This window comes from Varanus komodoensis, unplaced genomic scaffold (genome assembly GCF_004798865.1).
Source record: "Varanus komodoensis strain SLA01 unplaced genomic scaffold, ASM479886v1 scaffold2, whole genome shotgun sequence".
Taxonomy (NCBI): Eukaryota; Metazoa; Chordata; class Lepidosauria; order Squamata; family Varanidae; genus Varanus; species Varanus komodoensis.
The window spans coordinates 40182803-40203886 of NW_025335568.1; the positions used below are offsets into that span (position 1 = coordinate 40182803).

Genomic DNA, 21084 nt, shown 5'->3' on the forward strand with positions numbered 1-21084 from the left:
ACTATGTAAGCACCTGAGTCATTATCCACATCAGTCAGTTCATAGTTACTAGAAGTTGCATTGATTTAGTGAAGACCAACAGTAATGTTGATGAGTTTAGTTTTAATTTTTCTATCTGTGTTTTTAGTGTTTCACTGCTGGTATTGCTGACATAATTACGTTTCTCTTGTAATGGTGGCCAGCAAAGACTGTGGCTAGATCATTTGGCTATCTTTACCTGCAGAACTACTGTCTCCATTATTCCGTTAGTGGAAAGTGCCAAACTAGATAGACTGCAGCAAATATATGTCGTAAGACACACTAACCATCAAAACAGACTTTGGGTAAAATCAGATGTAAATCCTATTTATTTGACTCCCATTGAAATGATGAGAGTTAATATAAGCATAACTCACAGAACTCCAATTCATTGTGGTGAGTTTAATCTAAGGAGTTCTATTGGATGTGACCCTTCATTGCTAAAATGTTATAAGTGTGTTCTTAGAATGCAAAGTTCTGCTTTTACACCTTATCATTAAAACAGCAGTAATAATATAGAACCCTCTGTCTGCCTGGTACTGCAGAAAGGGCAGTCTCTATTTTGACATATAAAACTAAACAAAAGCAGACTAAAAATGGAGAATTGTTTTCCTTAAGCTGTTTTTCAAAGACATTCCACAACCTTTTTTGGTTGTTCAGTAGGCATTGGGATTTAAGTTTCGGATACAGCTGTGTATTCTTCTTTGTGGTCTCTGTGCATCACACATATGGGCTCTGTGCCTACATGGAGCCTGTTTTTGAGAAGATTCTACAGCTAAGCATTAGTCTGGGTGGGAGCCCTTCCCCTTTTCCATAGATGTAGGAATAAGAAAGGGGAAGGGATCCCACCCATTGCCTCTGTTCCTTTTCAGCTGTCTCCATACCTAGATCAGGAAGTGCTTCTCTCCTCAACTTGAATATTTTTTTTCAGCATTTATTACCTTTTTCTCTTTATCACCTCCTACTGCTTGGCTCCCTACTCAGCCCCCATCTCTCCATGAATTTCATTTTTACTCTTCACTTGTAAAATCCATTTAAAAAAAAACCTTTCCTACCTGCTTTCTCTCTGCTCTTTTGCATCCTTTTACCAGTCCGTTCTTCATTCTCCACTCACTGCCTTCCCCATTTACCACAATGGCATCAAAGATCACCTTTAGAAAATGTCTCTGTTGTGTGAGAAAATTCCTGTCCCCACACAGACAGATACTCCTTCAGCCTTTTAATTTGGCTGAGGGACACATTGTTGAAGCATGCCTGCATTGTCAGGCCTTCACAAAACAGATCTAGGAACACAGGGCCAGGACCCTGGAAGCTGCCAATTCCAAATGCGTGACTGCATGGCCAGGAAAGTGCCCAAGCTTGGAAAAAGACGACCGCCGCCACCTGTATTCCATGAGAGCCCCCATCAACATTGCAATCAATCCCACGAGAGCACTCTGCTCTGCTCTCACACTGTGTTACTAGACAAGGCAGTTCTAGCAAGAAAATGTTTGTCCGCCATCATATGCTTTCTCTTCTATGCTTATTTCGCAGTGCGAGTGGTATTTACTGGTAAGTAGAGATAGGAGGACCCAGCCTTTAGTGGGGTCCCATGGCTGCTGCCACCACAACCAATAAGGAATCTTTTCCTTTCCTACAGAGATGGGAGCAAGTTGGATCAAGATATGATACATAGAGCTAGGTTAATTGTGTCCTCAGGTAATGCCACAGATAGAGGTCCAGGAAAGGGAGCAGCAACTTTCTTGAACCTGCTGCATGCTCCACTTTCTTCCTGTCTTCCCAAACCAAATAAGGTCCTCTCAGATACCTGTGTGCTGGAGTTTGGATAAGCAAAAAATACCTACTTGTTAATATCTGTGCTTCACTTTCTACAAATAATTATATTACAGATGTGTTTTTTAACAGTTTAATTGGATAAACATATTTTCAGTAATCTTTAAATTTACGGAAGGCTTGATTTTTTACTGGGATGGTTGCTCTCTGATTACCTTCTCTTTCACACCCCTATTTGCTTGTTGTTATACTCCACTCAGTTACATTTCCGATTGTTCCTGACAGTCAAAAATTTGAACTTTCTTATATCAAGCCATCTCTTCATGGAAGTTATTCAGAGAAGGTGGTAAGCACCAAAGCCAGCTATATATAAGCCACAGCAGATGTCTGTGTTGAGTCATAAATCTGTTTTTAAGAACTGTACTTAGAGGAGGAAAATACTTTATCTAAGAACAATAAATTAATGTCTGGAAAAATTAATACAACTCTGACCTTTACTTTCAGGTTCATTATAATGTTGGCAAGAACTTGGCTGATAAAGGAAATCAAACTGCTGCAATCAATTATTACAGAGAGGCTGTAAGGTAAGGGCTATTTTGTTGTTTAAGCAAGAAGGTATAGGATAGTGATATAGTGTCCAGTAGAAAAGACAATGCACATTTGAAATTTTATTTCAATGCACTGTTGGATTTTTGAATCATTGTAATAAAATCAGTTCACTTTAATCTGCAGATAATTATTCAAAGTTTTCTATTAGTGGCTGAGAACAATGTAGGAGATTACAAATGTGCAATATTAATTTCAATTTTGCCTCAGTTGAGTAAAATCATGAATTTTGATCCAATATTTTAGTGTTAAGAAATATGCAACAATGATCCAAACAACAGATTATATGACTGTACAATATGAACATATAACAATAATCAATATGCATTTAATGTAAAGTGAAAAGCCATAATTATTGGAACCGAATAGAAGAATATGGGGTATTAATTAAATTGCAATTATAACACATTAATTGACTATGTATGGGCACATAAAAGAAGTCAGCAGAAATTAGCTGAATTATTTAAAATAGTATTTATTAACAGTGTGGATATGCAATCTAGTCTAAAGGAACTGTGTTTAATGAAACTGTTTGCAAACAAGAACCACTGATATCAGAGCCAGCTTAACCATGAAGCCTCATAAAACTGTTGCTCTAGGCAGCAAAATTGAGGGGGGACATTTCCTGCCCTGCCCTTCTGCCTTTTTTAAAAAAAATAACACCAGTCTAGAGTGGGAGGGTGTTCTGATTTAGCATATGCTTCAGGTGTCTAAAAATGCCTAAGGCTGGTTGTGGTTGGTATAAAAATAGTAGAGTGATTGGAAAAATTGGTGGCTCCTGTGCAGATTAAAAAAGAGAAGAGGTACCTCTTTTAGTGAGTAATTCTGTTTTGATTTTTAAATCCTAGATTGAATCCTAAATATGTGCATGCTATGAACAACTTGGGAAATATCTTGAAGGAAAGGAATGAACTCCAGGAAGCTGAAGAGCTTTTGTCACTAGCAGTACAAATACAGTATGTTTTAAATAGAAAAATCAATTTACTGTTACACAGCAGAGGAAGTACATCCCTCCTTGTTGGACCTCTCAGCAAGATTTTATACTCTACAGCACAGTATATTTCTGGAGCATTTGGCCAGTATGGGACTTTGGAATCACAGCAAAATAGTACCCCATCTTTATTTGGCTAACTGTTCCCAGAGAAACTATTGCTTGGCTGAGTGGTTGTTCACCTGTGGGATTCTTCAGTGCTGCATTTTGTCCCCTAATTGTTTTAATGTCTAAAGGGAGCTACCAGGAGATGTCCTCAGGAGTCTTGGGGTTGGGTTCATTACTATGCTGTTGAACTCCAGCTCATTTTGTCAACTAATGCCAGGGAGGCTGATATAAGTCATGAACTGCTAACTGGATGTAGTGATGGGTTGAGATAGATCTAGGGTTGGTCAGTAGGAAAAAAAACCTATCTGAATTGGATTGTACAATGGAAGATCAGGCATAGCTGATCTTGGGAGCTATGGTTGCTCCTGAAGGATCTATGGTTGGATCTATGGTTGCTCCTGAATCTGGATCTGTGGTTGCTCCTGAAGGATCAGGTGGCTGCTGTAATCTGCTGTAGTCTGCCATTTCCCTGCTTTAGTTGCTTTTGCCAGTGTCCCTGAAGGCAAATGCAGCCACAGAGATCCATGTCTCAGTCACCTGCTGTTTGACTCATGCAATGCTATGTATGGCTGTATGACAACCAATGTGGTATAGTGGTTAGAGTGCTGGACTTGGACTCCAGAGACCAAGGTTCTAGTCCTCACTCAGCTGTGAAGCTCACTGGGTGACTTTGGACCACTCACAGACTCTACCCTTCCTCATGGGGTTGTTGTTGTGAGGATAAAAATGGGGATGATAACCTTGTAAGCTGCCTTCCAAAGCTGGGCGCCGTTGCAGAGAAGGCCCTTCTCCGGTTAGCCACTCTTCTGATCTCCTTAAATCAGCCTTGTACCACTCTCAGATTGTTTCCAAGCACAACTCAGGGTGCTGGCTCTTACCTATAAAGTCTGCAGCCAGGAAAGGAACCTGCATGTGGCTTCAAAATCTGCTTCAGAGGCCCTTCTATATCCCATGGCTAAAAGATGCTAGGTTGTTGGCAACATGGGGTAAAACCATCCCAACTGCCGCCCTAAGGGTGAAGCCTGGTCCTTTTCTAGTCATCTCTGGCAGGCTATTCAAACCTTTTTCTTCCACATAATTTTAAAGTGTTTTTAAATATATCAACTCTACTCTCTGCTTTTAAATATTTTTTTTCTTCCCATCCTTAATTTGCTGTGTTACAAGATTGTAGTAAAGCTTTAAAATTGTGTTAAAGTATTATATTGTAAGTCACCTTAGGAGCCCCTTTCTAACCAAAAGGTAATCAGAAATAATTTTATCAATCCATCAATTAATTCATCAAAAATGAACAATGGCTAGCACAGTATTTGTGTGGTCAGTATGCTAAAATGTATCCACCAATTTTGCCTAGGCCTGATTTTGCAGCAGCATGGATGAATTTAGGAATAGTGCAAAACAGCTTAAGAAGATATGAAGAAGCAGAGCAAAGCTACTGGACTGCAATTAGGCACAGAAAAAAATACCCAGATTGTTATTATAATTTAGGACGCTTGGTGAGTATATTTAATGATATTTATGCTAATGATCCAGCAGACTAAAATGAAATAGATTTTGGATTATTTTTCTGTAGGAAACTTCAACCTACATATTGGGAAATGCTCTGTTGAACTCACCTGAGCAAACAGATTGAGGCTTGAGGTTACAGTCTTATTCCCACTTACCTGGGTGAAAGCCAAACTGAACTGAATGGTTTGCACTTGTGAGTAGACATATATAGTGATTGTAGACTAAGAGGCATAAAGGGCAGAGTAGCTTGAGAACTGCACTGTGTTACTTACACTTCTCCTAGTATTCTGCCATCTCCCACAAACGCCACCTGTCAGACTCTGCACCTCCTAAGGCATTCTTTTGAAAACAACAACAAAACTGAACTGTAGGAGGGTAATCAACAGGACATTGTAGGCCATGGCATATTTTATAAATACATGTGGGTGGGTTTACGTAGAAACTGCACGTGTATAGTTCTATTCGTGGCTCTCCTTTTGGCTGAAACCTTTGCACAAAGATAGCTTTACATATGTCAAGTCAGACTGTGTGGACATTATGCACACATTCAGTTGAACAGCTTTAGGTTGGGTGTGCCCACCTCACTCTCCTCCCCACTGATCACTGATGTCACAAAATGAAAATATTTGAGATATTAATCCATATGTACATATTAATTTATATATATCAATGCATTAATTAGTGTTAATGCATACGTATGTTAAATATTGTAAATGAAATGTACAGTACATGGTCTGCCTCTAAGCTTACACTCTAAAAGTCTTGGTAAGGAAGTGAAAAAAAAAAAACTTGTTCTGATAATACCAGAACAGAAGAGATGAGTTAACAGACATTTAAGTTGTATTGAATCTTCACTGATTCTCCCTGGCAGCTGAGGTCGTCCTACTACGTAGCAGGTGCTAACCTTCCCTCCAGTGACCAGGTACAGGTGCACAATAGACAGTTTGCCTTGGGCTTATTTTGATTTATGTATTTCATTTATTTATGTCCCACAGTTCTGGCCCAAAACTGAACTAGTCAGGCAGCCAACAGAGGCAAAACCATTTCAATTAAAAACAAACAAACTTAAATGTTAACAAATGAGCAACAGATAAAATATCAGTAAGACAAAAACAAAAGACCTAGATGCAAGAACCAACAAGACAAATGACTTAAATGCAATAAACAACAAAATTAAAATGTGCAAACTAAAGGCATGTCTAAACAAAACCTTTTCAGAAAATTGGGGATGGTAGGGAGTCACACACATGCACACAAATTTATCTCGCAGATTATAAAACTTGTCTTTTACTAGGATTAAAAAGGTTATTGTTTGCAACTAGAACTGGAACTAAGTTCTGGTTCCACTATTCTTGTTTCACATCCTGGTTCCCATTTTATTCTGTTTGTTAACTGTCTTGCACCATCTGATAACCCATTTCCACATGCATGCAAGCCACAACAGTATTGTAGTCATAGAAATTAGATACTTACTGGTGCAGTAAAACACTGCCCTCTTTCATGGCACTTCCTCCTAGGGCAAGAACAGGTACATATCTTAACCTGTACTCCATCACCTAGCGATTATTACAAGTATTGACAGAACGTGACTTTTCACTGCAGTTTGTCTTTCTCTGCCTTGACAAGTATAAATTATTTTCAGGAACCTGTCTACAAGATATATTGCTACTTGCTCTTTTGATGTATGCATATCTTTATACCTTTGTATATTCATGAAGAACAGAAGTGAGGATGGGCACTAACTTCACTGTACTTGTTATCATATTTTCCAACCATATTATTTTCAGTATGCTGATCTCAATCGTCATGTAGATGCACTGAATGCATGGAGAAATGCCACTGTTCTGAAACCACAACACAGTCTTGCTTGGAACAACATGATTATATTGCTTGATAATACAGGTACAGTATAAGATATGCATGGCAGTATTAAGTAAATTATCTTCATGTACTTGTCTTTACTCCCCTCACTGTCAAGTGTTCCATTGACATGAAGACCCAATCCAGAAAACTGAGTGACCAGCTTTACATCAGCGATGTGGAATTGTTGATCTGCACATCCAATGTGGCCCACAGGGTTCCACATCTGACTCACAGTTTCCTGGGCTTCCTACAACGAGTGAGGTTTGGCTTCCAAATGCCACCTCCTGGGGGAATCTCCACTGTCCTCTTCAATCTGAGATAATGGGGTATGTGGGAGGCAGTGAACTCAGCAGAAAGGTGACATCAGTGAGGTATCACTGAGCCCACTGAAGCCTAGTGGGAGCATATTTGGCTCTCCACTCCATGAACAGCACTGCCGTGGAATTGTTCTCTAGGCACTCCTCCACCTGACACTGCACAGAAAACAGCCTTTGAAATTCTGGTAGTTTGCTGTTGAAAGACTCGTTTGTCATGCCAAAAGTCTATGTCTTTGGAGATCTATTTTTAGTGCAAATCCACATGTCAGTTTCTTCTGACATAATACTAATATTTGCAAGTTTTGAATAATTTCTAAAGAGTTGTTCAGCATTTGGAAAAAATTAAATTTGAAAAAATAATTATGGAATCATTGCCTTCTAGCAGTCTGATCCAGCAATTGATTGTGGCTCTGGTGGTGCCACTATGTGCATGAGATGCTCCTGTCCATAATAGCTGCTCCTCCATTGAGGTTGGTGGGGTAACACATATGTACAGGTGTTCATTGTGCATAGTCAGTATTCTCAGAACTCTGGATCAAGACATGGAGCGAATGTTGTCACATATTGGTAGATCTATTTATTTCAGAGCATCTGCCTTTTGAAAGAGAAAGTTATTCTTAGATTATTCTCTGACATCCTCATGCCGTGATAATGTAGAGCTCTGAACATTAAATTAAATTTCCACTTGAATAGTTAAGAGTGAGTCCTGTTTTGATTAGCTTCATTAAAATAAACTTAAGAGTTGGAAGACAAGCCATGTATCTGCAGATTTACTAATCAGCTTACCAATACTTCATCCTACTGAAATGCAATCTGCATTTGTGGGCGGTGGGGATAGAACTTAAAGAATGGCACCAACATCGTTCTGCTACCTTGATTTTCACTTCTCCCTCATTTCTGCATTTGAAATGAATTCAGCAGTTTCGTAACTCTCATGTATGCACTCCGTGATGATGATGCAACAGTGCACATGTTGCAATAATACAAATATGTTAGTGTCTGCTAAACTAATGTGCAGTGTTATTTCAATTTATAGCATTTAAATTCTGGCAGAAATGTCAAATGATTGCTTTTCATATCTGAATGTCGTTTTCATATTTGTCAGTTCAACTTTATCATTTTTATGTTCAGTGTTATTGCACTTCATTTACAGAAAATAGCTAGACATTTAAGCTCAATAAAAATTGCTTTTCACTGCTCCTTTTATGTGTTCCTAGGTAACTTGGCACAAGCAGAAGCTGTTGGAAGAGAAGCTTTGGAGTTAATACCAAACGATCATTCTCTTATGTTTTCGTTGGCAAATGTACTAGGGAAATCACAAAAATATAAGGTATAAAACATTTCTAATCACATTTCTAATGTTTAAATACAAATAATTCTTAGCACATTTAATCCATAAATGCCCCCAGCGACATGATTTTTGTCACTGCTCAGCAGGAGACTTGCATGACTACAGGACAAATACATACAGATTCCTCACACACAGCAGCACCTTCATATTGCCATGGCTGTGGGGAGACCTGCTCATGAGAGGGGCCACCTCTTTTGTGAACTGGTATTTGGGGCTTACATAGACTCCACAGAGTTACCACTGTTTCCTAAACCCCAAATGTGTCTGTCCATATGTAGGTACTAGACTCATTCAAGGCCAGTACCTTCCCCATCAAAAGAAGAAAGTATGCTTTACAGAAGCATTTGAGGAGGGAATAGCCTAGGATCCTCAGCCTCTGAGTGCTGGATCTTTCCATAGAAACAAAGCTATTCAGAAGGGGCCTTCTGGGCATCTAGTATGACCCCGGCTCTAGCCAGCTCCGCTGACGACATGTGGAGGATAGGCTGTGCATGTTCAGCCTGTCCTTAAAACATCCTCATGGAAGGGGCTTCAACCACCTCCCGTGGAAGCCCATTCCATGCCCTAGGGGTCCTAACCTTCAGAAAGTATTTCCTGGCATCCACCTTGAATCTTGGCCCCTTGAGCTTTGGAACATGTCCTGCCCTGGAACATGTCCAGTCCTCCACCACAGGGGAGAAAAGGTCATGACCCACCTCCGTGTGACACCCCCTCACATACCTGTATGTTGCTAACAGGTCCCCTCTGAGTCTCCTCTTCTCCAGACTGAAAAGACCCAGCTCCCTCAGTCTCACCTAATATGACTTACCCTGCAAACCAGCCACCATCCTTGTGGCCCTTCGCTGCACAGATTCCAACCTTGCTACAAGTGATTGAAAGAGTGAATCTTTGCAAACCTTTCTTTAATTATGTATGCTATTGTTGGCTTCCTATGTTTACTCTTGAGAGAGAACTTAGCTGCAGTCCAAATGGGCTTTGTTCTGCTGGGAAGATACCTCAGCAGAAGCTACTTGACACTTCTACCAAGGCATTATGCTTGTTAATGGGAATAAGCTAATAGTTTTAATGATATATGTGGAGAGGGAACAGGAGGAGAGATAAACAAGCAAGAATATCAAGGAGGATAATTCAGAAGCCATGTTGAAATGGTTGCCTGAATGTCTCAAATATTATGGATTATATGCAACAAGCATGATTGATAAATGCAGAAATAAGCTATGGCCTTTCTCATTTATTGGAATTGGATACTAGCATTTAACCTGGGATTTCAGACAAAAATATAAAGCTGTCTTAGGTAACCCATTAATTAAGTCAACATGAACTTCATGGGATCCAGTTTTTCAACTTCTTGGTTGACCTGCTTTTCTATTTAATAATTACTTTTCCTTAACAATAACATCTCTTCAATGAATTGTAAAAGTAAATTAGAAAAAATGAAAAAAAAATCCTGTTTTTAAGCTAACGTGTTATCTGTGAAATGAAAACTTTTTTTTTAAATCTCTGGCTGCAACTGATCAGTGATGTACGCTAATGTACCTGTAGTAAAGATAGCTTTATCCCACTGATTTTATTGGAACTCACTTTACCTCAATACAAGTATGCTAATTTTACATGGTGATGCGTGTGAGCATCCTGTTTACATTGAGCTCCGCAAGTGCTTTTGTGTTCTTACTAGCACTGAAGTAATTACTCTTTAATTGACAGAGACTACCAGGTAACAGCTGGATCAGGCTGTGAATTATATTGTATGTATATCCATTAGAGAAAAGTAGAAGTCTGAATGCACATAAAAAATATGGTGACATAATCACATTAATAGACCACAGAGCATGAGGTAATTGGTAGTGTTTGGTTGTACTTGACATTGTATGCACTACAAAAATAGCTTGTCCCGTTGATCTCTTTTTTTGAATTATTCAGGAATCTGAAGCTTTGTTCCACAAGGCAATTAAAGCCAATCCAACTGCAGCCAGTTACCATGGTAATTTGGGTAAGACATTTTATAGCTCCCTTAGTGCAAACTTAAAAAAAAAACAGACACATTGCTTGTACTTTTTTCATGTTCATTGTCTTTAAAAACTACTGTTTTAAGGCATTCTTCTGCTGACTAGATTTCTGTCTGCCTGCTTGCTAAACACATTGCCAACCAGAGAATGGGGTTCTGAGAATGCAGAGCCTGTTGCACTGTATGATAGACCAACCAGGCAGCGTACTGCAGTCCAGAGGTGGCTACATGTCAGTGGTGGCAAATTGGCTCTTTTGTGCCATGCTTGCAAACCGCCATGAGCTCTCCAGATTAAAACAGCAATTTATGGCTGTAGCACAATCTACTCTTGTCATTCTTTGGCCCGCTTGGCTCCCAAACGGGTCTCCTCCAGCTGGCAACAGAGCTGGCTGCCACCATGCCGACAGCCAACCAAATGTTCTAATGTTTTCTAAGTAATTGGCAAGATGGTCTATTCTTCGGCAGCGTTGCTAACAAAAACTCCTCTTTGCTGTTTCAGCTGTGCTGTACCATCGCTGGGGAAATCTTGACTTAGCCAAGAAACACTATGACGTCTCTCTGAAGCTTGACCCCACAGCAGCTGGGACGAGGGAAAACTATAGTCTTTTAAAAAGAAAACTGGACCAACTGCAAAAAAAGAGTGATCTCTGAGACTACTTCTCAGGCTTTGAATGCTGACTACATACCATTTACCATTTATTGGTAACATGGCTACTAATCACCGGGGAGAAGCATTGTCACACTATCATTAAAAATGAAATGAAACCCCAGCTTTGGACACTGGAATGTTTCATGGAGTTTAGCCTCAGAAGTTGAAAAAATAGATTTTTTTCATTCATAAAATTAAAGGTTTTTGTTTCTTCTTTAAGATGTTTGAATCAATTTTAATATGTTGAATATTTATATTCTGGTACCCAAGGCGGTTACAATGGTAGTATCCACAGTAAAATGAAGTGTGGCCCATACTGAAGATGCATGTATTATTAGAAAACTGACGGGCACTGTTCAGGAATGGAAATTATTGGTAATTTTATGCTTTCATGTACATTTACTTAAAGAAATTCCAATGCAGTGTTAGTGTGAAATGTTGCCCTGGTTTGTATGTGCAACAATGCTGAGACAATGTTTGCTTTAACAACATGGAGGTGAGTGTTGAGTTTTGTGACAGAGTTCTTTCTCTTGTCTGCTATTAATACACAACTGATATACCTGGTGTGTGTGGAACAGATTAAATAGTTTCCACATCAAGCAAGAACTTTGGATTAAAACTGTTTATAGGTTCTAACTTGAATTGTTGCTGTTTGGCTTAAAGGCAGTGACTTGAATAGGTTACAGAGAAGGGGTTGACGTCAAAGTACTTCAAATTGGAAAGCCTTTTTTACCTGGATGTTTGCCCAGAGTCTCATAGCACTTCAAATGGGCAGTGATTACATATTTAGTCAGTGTGGCTGTTTGTGCTAGTTTTGATCTGCTGTTTTGTTGGTAGCTGCTTTTTGGCCGTGACACAGCAGCATTTCTTGAGTTTCTTTGAGAATGATTGCAGAGTTAAGCTATTTTACTGGGCTTAACAGTTTCATAAACAAACAAGGGCCAGTTAAGATGCTGTAAAATCCTTCACCTGAAAAAACTTCAAGGTTGCAGTTGAGAGGAGGAGCTAACATCTGATATTTGATCTGGGTGATCATAACCTAAAATAGCTAGTAAAGGGAATGTGACACCGACATAGTTTTTATTTGCATGGAATTAATACCAAAATGATAGCAACAGAAAATTCTGAGCTATCACCTATATTGACAGCATAAGTAACCCCAAATACATGTGCCTTTGTTTATGTCACAAAGATTTCTTGTGAAAATACAGTTCATCTAAAATCAGTGAGATCATAAGAATGGCCATTCTAACCATTCTCCTATTTATTCTTGGTCCAGATTGGATTTTCTGGTATTAAAGAATCATTTGCTGTCCCTTTTGTGTTGGTATGTATATAGTTCAAGGCTGATGTTGTTGCCTCTGAATCCTGCTTTTTTCTACTATTTTATTGAAAAGTTTCTAAAATATGTATAGTTGGTTGGTACTCTCAGCTGAAGCAGTGCCACCCTGTTTATCTCAACCTGTGAACAGTGCTATCTTCAGTAGTAGATATGCATGGACCTGATCTAGCCCTGACTGTTGGGGAAAGGGATCCACCCAATGGAAAAGCATATACATGGAGAACTGGGATGTACAACTCTTTCTGTTGTTACATGGTATTGAGTCATCTCCAACTTATAGCGACTCTATGAATTAATGCCCAACAAAATGTCTTGTCCTTGACAGCCCTGCTCAGCTCTTGTAAACTCAAGGCTACAGCTTCAATACATCACTTTCCTGAACACTACATGCTTCAGCTGTTATAATATAGGATGCTATAAATCTCTTTAATAAAAGCATGCTGTGTGTGTGTGTGAGTCAGAAAAACATGTATAAAAACTATAAATGGAAATAATTTCCACAGGTTGCAAAAGCTTTAAGAGCATATTTTGTACAGTTTTCTCAAATCAGAGGTAAAGGATCCTAGCTTCTGAAGATCCTGAACATTTAGCAAAACCTTTCATAATAGCTCATCATTGAATATTGTTGATGTCTTCTGTAATTTATTGTCTTGTTACTCTTGCATTTTCAACTTAGATGTTATCTTTATTGGCCTGCATCATTTGTTCTGTATTAACCTAGTAAATCAGTATTTTATATAGGGCATGAAATGAATTCAAAGCTTCACTTTCTTTTCTTATAAATTCAGAATCTTGTTTGTTTTTTAAACACCTTAGAATTATTTGGATACATCCTGTTTTCAATGTATTTGTAATGTAGATCACCTTTTACCAAACTTTAATTATTCAATGTTCAAAATTACTTTAAATGTACATTTACCTTCTGCCAGCTCTTTCATGTGGAACTACTGACTGAGCAAAAGCTTTGAAAAATGTGGCAATCCATGTGTGGAAGCAAGCCATTGCTTTACCACCTGGACCAATCTAGATACCCTCTAGATGTATTAGACTACAACTCTCATCTGATGCTGTGGGTGATGGGAATTCTAGTATAACACATCTTGAGAGTGCATTTCCCTGTTGAGAGCAACCAGTTCTGAATCTCCTACAAACACAGCTGTATAATCCTGTGTAGTGAATATTTGCTATATTCAAACTGGATGTTTTTCAACGATTGCTTATAACATCTTGTCTGTGTGCATTTTCTAGGTGGTTGTATGTATTGATATTACTTTTCAAGATTGTGAATAATTGCCAGACCTTATAACTTTCAACTGTTTGAGTATATTGTTGGGTTTTTCAAAAAACATAAAACTGCTTAATGTTAAAGATTTTATGGGAAAGACGTTTACGTGTATACTCCCAGTATTTAACTATTGACTTCAGTTTGCTTCCTCTTTGAATGCTGGGAAGCTGCTTATAATCTGCAGTTCCTACCACTGAGAGGATATACTGGGTTGGATCTGGATTGTCATATTTAAAGTAGACCCTTTGATTTCAATGTGTCTACTGTAAGAATGTCAATGTCAGGCATCACATACAGAACTTGAATGTCCCAGTTTATCTAAACCATGCACATTCTCTACCAATAAGAAGACAAAAAGGTGCTATGCATTGAGTTCCTATTCCACATCTAGTAATGGTTAAATGTTTCCATCCCAATGTCAGACTGCTTTTTGTGGATAGAAGACATTTTGCATCTACTGCATAATTTCTAGTTCTGCTCTCTCACTGATATCAATAGGTCATGCAGTGGTACCTCAGCTCACAAACACCTCAGTGCACAACCAAATCAGGTCGCGAATGGAAAGTTCAGAAAAAAATCGCCTCAGGTCACGAACTCCACATCGGGTGATGATCGTGACCGTGCTAGGGGAGGGGAGATGGTCTTCCCTGCCCAATCACGGCCACAGACAGGCACAATCACAGGCAGGGAAGATGGGCGCGATTGTGGTCATGTGGGTGGGGGGGGAGATGGCTGCGCTCATGCTTGGGTGGGAGATGGCTGCTATCTTCCTTGTTCTTTGTTGCTGTCACTTTGTTTCAATTTTTTGTGATTTAAAAAAATGGTTACAGAATGGATTAACCTTATTTACATTGAATGTTATGGGGAAATTTGACTTGGCTCATGACCAATTTGGGTCACGACCAGAGTTGCAGAATGGATTAAATTTGTGAGTCAAGGTACCACTGTATTTAAAAGTAAGCTATGCAGAATCTAGGTAACTAGTCTCGCGTATCAACTAGTCTCGCGTATAGTATTACAACTGAATCAGAAAACATCCTGACACCATGTATGTGTTTATTTCAGCTATCTTAGCATAGCTTACAAAGTTTAATTATTTTTAAATGAACAAATATGTCTACACAAGTGTTTTCCAGTTATGATTGGGAGTAGCCTTACTCAATGAGTATGCATTATATTTCACTTACTAAGTTTATGTCCTGCTAATGCTGATTCTAATGCAATTTACACCATCTAATACAAAACACACCATTTTAGTTTACTATGGATGGTATAGCCTGTGCACACACATCTGTCCATACTCAAGTACTGGCATTTTTAGTTCTGATAGGAAATTGATCCAGCAACAGGAATAGTGTATGTTCCACTTCCTATCAGTTTTCTACTAAAAAAACCTGCCCCTACTTTTTCAGTAAGAAAAAAAAATGGTCATAACTTCTCAGTTGTAGTTCTCTCTTAAGAAAACATGTAACACTTTTTTTTAACTGGACAAATGACACCTATGGTCAGAGGAAGGAATTGGATCTGAAATAATGGCAGGTAAATAATGGCAATGATTTGGAATGTGTTAATAAACAGTTTTGTTAATGAGAAATCTGCCCTTCATATGTCTGAATTTCTTAATACTGAGGCATTAATACAAATGCTGCAATCCACCAGTGAATAAAAGGGGACCTACTTTTCAGTAAAAATCAGTATGATCAGCTTATGTCACACATTTTTCTCAATTTTTCCAATTTTTGTACTAATAGCACCTTTTCAATTTGGGGTATCATTTATTTGAAAGTTTCTGGTCTTTTTGAAGACCACAGTTTGCGGCTGGTCTGTTGAGTCCTAAGCCATTTTCTGAAAGTGGAATCAGTGCATATCTAATTCAGTACTTGAAAAAAACCTGAAATCTCCATATGCATCCATATTAACACAATCCAATTCTTTAGTTCAAGCTAGTACTTAGGATCAGGTATAAGTTCACTAAGGCTGTAATCCTGTACATACTCACCTGGGAGTAGGTCTCTGTAAATTCTAATTAACATACATAAAATTGGGGTGTAAGAATCTTGGCTGTTTGCTATAGCAGGAATTGATCTCCTGAAAATTCAGTGCAAAATCTGAGTACTGCAGGTCTTCTGAAAATCTAGCCTTGTTAGTAAATAAGCACTGGTTTTATTTCTGAAAAGGCTGCCTCTCTAGTTACCAAAAAGCTGATTTTACAAAAGACAGCTATATTGTATCACATCAAATGTGAGAAAATTTCCATTTCTGTGATATTCTAAATATTTCCATTTTCATGAACAGAAGAAAATATTAATGCTGTATGCAAGAATTAATGGTATTGTTTTAGTATACGTGGCCATACTCGTTGCCAGTTCTATATGTTCAGTGTATGACAACCTGTGATGTAATTCACATTTATTCAGGGCCTAGTAAAACTATTTTTGCCAATGAAAAGGCATGAATGAAGAATGTGACAATAACTGCTTACAGCTGATATGATTGGTCCTTGTTACTGAATCTTGCATTTTAATGAATACATTCCACTTTCTTTACTAATACAGGGTCTGAAACATTTGTAATCAAGATGCATTTGTACTTTGCCTATGGTGGATTTTATAAAAGTAAAACTAGGACCTACTGAAGAACATCAATAAAGTACTGTGTTCAAATTAGCATAGAGTTAAAACAAAGACGAAAACACCCTTTTTAAGATAGCCATGGTAGTGCTGTTCAACTGTGAAGTGTTAAAACAGCTGCAGGAAACCACACTTAATCAGAGCAGGAGGAGAGAATTCTTAAATCATTCCCCACATGCAGATTTTTGGATCAAAATTGCCTGCTCCCCACATGTTTTTCATCTGCAAGGGGAAAGTTAGGGAAGCCATATCATTTAGCCCTTGTTAATGTGATGCTAGTGAGGATGACTCCTTCATGGATCACTGCCTTGTTGTGGCGAAGAGGCTTGTGTAGCTCAATGAAACTATGAGCTATGCTGTGCAGGGTCACCCAAGACAGACAGGCCTTAGCAGAGAGCTCTGACAAAACGTGATTCACTGGAGAAGGAAATGGCAACCCTCTCCAGTATCTTTGCCATGAAAAGCCCACGGACAGAACCAAAAGGCAAAAAGATATGATGCCGGAAGATAAGCCCCTCAGGTCAGAAGGTGTCCAATATGCTACTGGGGAAGAGCAGAGGGCTAGTACTAGTAGCGCCAGAAAGAATGAAGTGACTAGGTCAAAGCCGAAAGGACACTCAGTTGCTGATGTATCTGGTGGTGAAAGGAGAGTCCGATGCTGCAAAGATCTATACTCCATAGGAACCTGGAATGTAAGATCCATGAATCAAGGCAAGCTGGATGTGGTCAAACAAGAGATGACAAGACTGAACATCGACATCTTAGAAATCAGTGAACTAAAATGGACAGGAATGGGTGAATTTAATTCATATGACCATCAGGTATACAACTGCGGGCAAGAATCCCTCAGAAGAAATGGAGTAGCCTTCATAGTCAATAAAAGAGTAGGAAAAGCAGTACTGGGATACAATCTCCAAAATGACAGAATGATCTCAGTTCGAATCCAAGACAAATCATTCAACATCACAATAGTCCAAGTCTATGCCCCAACCACTGGTGCTGAAGAGACTGAAGTTGACCAGTTCTATGAAGGCCTACAACACCTTCTAGAATTAACTCCAAAAAATGATGTCCTTATCATCATGGGGGATTGGGATTGGAGTACAAAATGAAGCAGGGCACAGGCTGGTAGAATTTTGTCAAGAGAATACGATGGTCATAGCACACACTCTTTTCCAACAATCCAAGAGATGACTCTACACATGGACATCACCAGACGGTCAACACAGAAATCAAACTGACTATGTGCTCTGCAGCCAAAGATGGAGAAGCTCTATACAGTCAGTAAAAACTAGACCAGGAGCTGACTGTGGCTCAGATCATGAGCTTCTGGTTGCAAAATTTAGGCTTAAGTTGGAGAAAGTAGGGAAAAGCACTAGGCCACTCAGGTATGACCTAAATCATATCCCTGATGAATATACAGTAGAGGTGACAAATAGATTTAAGGAATTAGATCTGATACACAGAGTGCCTGAAGAACTATGGATGGAGTTTCACAACATCGTACAAGAGACAGCAACTATAACCATCCCAAAGAAAAAGAAATGCAGGAAAGCAAAGTGGCTATCTGAAGAAGCTTTACAAATAGCTGAGGAAAGAAGGGAAGCGAAAGGCAAGGGAGAAAGAGATACACCCAATTGAATGCAGAATTCCAGAGAACAGCTAGAAGAGATACGAATGCCTTCTTAAATGAACAGTGCAAAGAAACAGAAGAAAACAATAGAATAGGGAGGACCAGAGATCTCTTCAAGAAAATTGGAGATATGAAGGGAACGTTTCATGCAAAGATGGGCATGATAAAGGACCAAAATGGCAGGGACCTAACAGAGGCAGAAGAGATTAAGACGAGGTGGCAAGATTGCACAGAGGAACTATACAAGAAAGAGCATAACATCCCTGATAACCATGATGGGGTGGTCACTGACCTCAAGCCAGACATCCTGGAATGTGAGGTCAAATGGGCCTTAGGAAGTCTGAGCAACAACAAAGCTAGTGGAGGTGACAGTATTCCATCAAAATCTTAAATGATGATGCAGTAAAAGTGCCACTAAATATGCCAGCAAACATAGAAAACTCAACAGTGGCCACAGGATTGGAAAAAGTCAGTTCACATTCCAATCCCAAAGAAGGGCAATGCCAAAGAATGTTCAAACTAGCGCACCATTGTAGTCATTTCACATGCTAACAAAGTGATGCTCAAAATTCTACAAGCTAGGCCCTAGCAGTATGTGGACCGAGAACTACCAGAAATACAGGCAGGATTTCGAAGAGGGAGAGGAACTAGAGATCAAATTGCCAACATACGCTGGATCATGGAGAAAGCTAGGGAGTTTCAGAAAAACATCTACTACTGCTTCATTGACTATGCTAAAGCCTTTGATTGTGTGGATCACAACAAATTGTGGCAAGTTCTTAAAGAGATGGGAGTACCAGACCATCTTATTTGTCTCTTGAGAAACCTATATGCGGGTCAAGAAGCAACAGTGAGAACTGGACACGGAACCACTGATTGGTTCAAAATTGAGCAAGGAGTTCGGCAAGGCTGTATACTGTCGCCCTGCCTATTTAACTTACATGCAGAGCACATCATGAGAAAGGCGGGGCTAGATGAATCACCATTTGGAAGTAAGATTGCTAGGAGAAATATCAACAACCTCAGACATGCAGATGATACCACTCTCATGGAAGAAAGTGAAGAGGAACTGAAGAGCCTCTTGATGCGGGTGAAGGAGGAGAGCGCAAAAGTTGGCTTGAAACTCAACATTAAGAAAACTAAGATAATGGCATCCGGTCCTCTCACTTCCTGGCAAAGATGGGGAAGAAATGGAGGTAGTGACAGATTTTATTTTCCTGGGCTCCAAGATTACCGCAGATGGGGACTGCAGCCAAGAAATTTAAAGACGCTTGCTCCTGGGGAGGAAAGCTATGGCAAATCTAGACAGCATACTAAAAAGCAGAGACATCACCGTGCCAACAAAAGTGCATATAGTCAAGGCTATGGTTTTCCCAGTTGCAATGTATGGCTGTGAAAGCTGGACCATAAGGAAGGCTGAGCACAAAAGGATTGAGGCCATTGAATTGTGGTGCTGGAGGAGACTCCTGCAAGTCCCTTGGACCGCAAGGTGATCAAACCGGTCAGTCCTAGAGGAGATCAACCCTGACTGCTCTTTAGAATGCCAGATACTGAAGATGAAACTCAAATACTTTGGCCACCTAATGAGAAGGAAGGACTTCCTGGGGAAGAGCCTAATGCTGGGAACAGTTGATGGCAAAAGAAGAAGGGGACTGCAGAGGATGAGGTGGCTAGATGGAGTCACTGCAGCAGTTGGTGTGAGCTTGGGTGGACTCCGGGAGATGGTGAAAGACAGGAGGGCCTGGAGGAATGTTGTCCATGGGGTCACGATGGGTCGGACATGACTTCGCGACTAACAACAAGAAGTGAGGATGAAATTGGCTATGCTTTCCCTTTCACCCTAACTGGCATCACATTACCAACAACAAGATCAGCCCTTGATTACAGCTTGCTCCTTGGTGAATGAGTAGGTTGTACTGCTTCATATGATGAGGCTTAGATGATACTGCTTCATGGAGAAAATCCCTACACATACAAGAAGCTCGCAAGTCAAGCGGGGAGCTAAACTAGAATCCCACCTAACATTTAGAATTCTCTGTCTTTTTCTATGGAGGAACATCCCTCTGCATTCTGAAGTGCACTGGTGTTGAGAAAGTTTTCAGAAAACCTGATACCAGTCAAGGGTAAAATAAGTAGCAGGTAGACTTTTTTCCAGCCACAGGTATGTACTTTTCAATATCATTACTTTTGGTGAGAGTTGAGTACCAAAAACTCTAATACTGAAACCAGTGATACTTGAATGTGCCAATAGCGATGTAGCCATGGCTTTACATTCTATAGAGTGTCAGAGAAAGAGAGTGGCAGAGAACATAGCCTTAGAAAGTCATCTGAATTTAACCTCATTTGCAAGAAAGTAATGAAACTGCAATCCTATATACTTGTGAGAATAAGTTCTATTTAGTTGGACTTCTATTTGAGTGGATATGCAAGGGCTGCACTGGCAGTAAGCATTCAATGCTGCAATCCTAAAAAACAATTGCTCGGCACTAATTTCAAACTCAGTAAAGTTTAATTGCTCAACACCCATAGAAGTGGACCTATACATGTGGATCAAATTCCCTGGTGGTGCATTACACCACATAAGTTGAACAAAACAGTGCCAGCTAGGACAGCCTCATTCTTTTGCAATTCCTGTGCCAGTGGGCATACACTGAGAGTATTTTAGGCATTTTTGCAAAATGGCTGCTGGAGAGGCTCTCCTATAAGGCCACTCACAAACACCCCAAAGATGAGACTAAAAAGAAAAAATGCTTCACCCAAATACAGATGGTACTAGTATGCAGCACTGCACTTTGCAGTATGATAACCTCCCAATTAACATATCTTAAAGATCAGGAGGGGTAGGTAGCTTGGAGGTGCCTAGCTAAAGTGTCTGTGAGTACGTATTTCTGACAGGCACCCAGTTAGAGATCCTGGATATAAAATAACACCATATTATAATTGATCACCACTTCACTATCCAAACCTGGAAGCAATCAGGGCTTAATGTCACTTTAAGTGTGTCTAT

The 21084-nt window shown here is 39.5% G+C and overlaps 1 protein-coding gene across 3 annotated transcripts in view; it reads left to right on the forward strand.

Moving 5' to 3' along the window:
- The window catches only part of TMTC4 (transmembrane O-mannosyltransferase targeting cadherins 4), a 63957-nt gene extending 50115 nt beyond the window's left edge, over nucleotides 1-13842 (forward strand). For 2 of the 3 annotated variants that reach the window (XM_044428543.1, XM_044428544.1), the window contains 7 exons: nucleotides 2296-2375; nucleotides 3246-3353; nucleotides 4848-4989; nucleotides 6790-6904; nucleotides 8400-8512; nucleotides 10454-10523; nucleotides 11038-13842. In XM_044428543.1, coding sequence (XP_044284478.1) covers nucleotides 2296-2375; nucleotides 3246-3353; nucleotides 4848-4989; nucleotides 6790-6904; nucleotides 8400-8512; nucleotides 10454-10523; nucleotides 11038-11189 — 780 coding nt within the window. In that variant the 3' untranslated portion in view covers nucleotides 11190-13842. Of the gene's footprint in view, nucleotides 1-2295; nucleotides 2376-3245; nucleotides 3354-4847; nucleotides 4990-5066; nucleotides 5196-6789; nucleotides 6905-8399; nucleotides 8513-10453; nucleotides 10524-11037 lie in introns of those variants that run through there. The other variant, XR_006414547.1, reaches the window with a different exon arrangement.
- Nucleotides 13843-21084: the final 7242 nt, after the last annotated feature.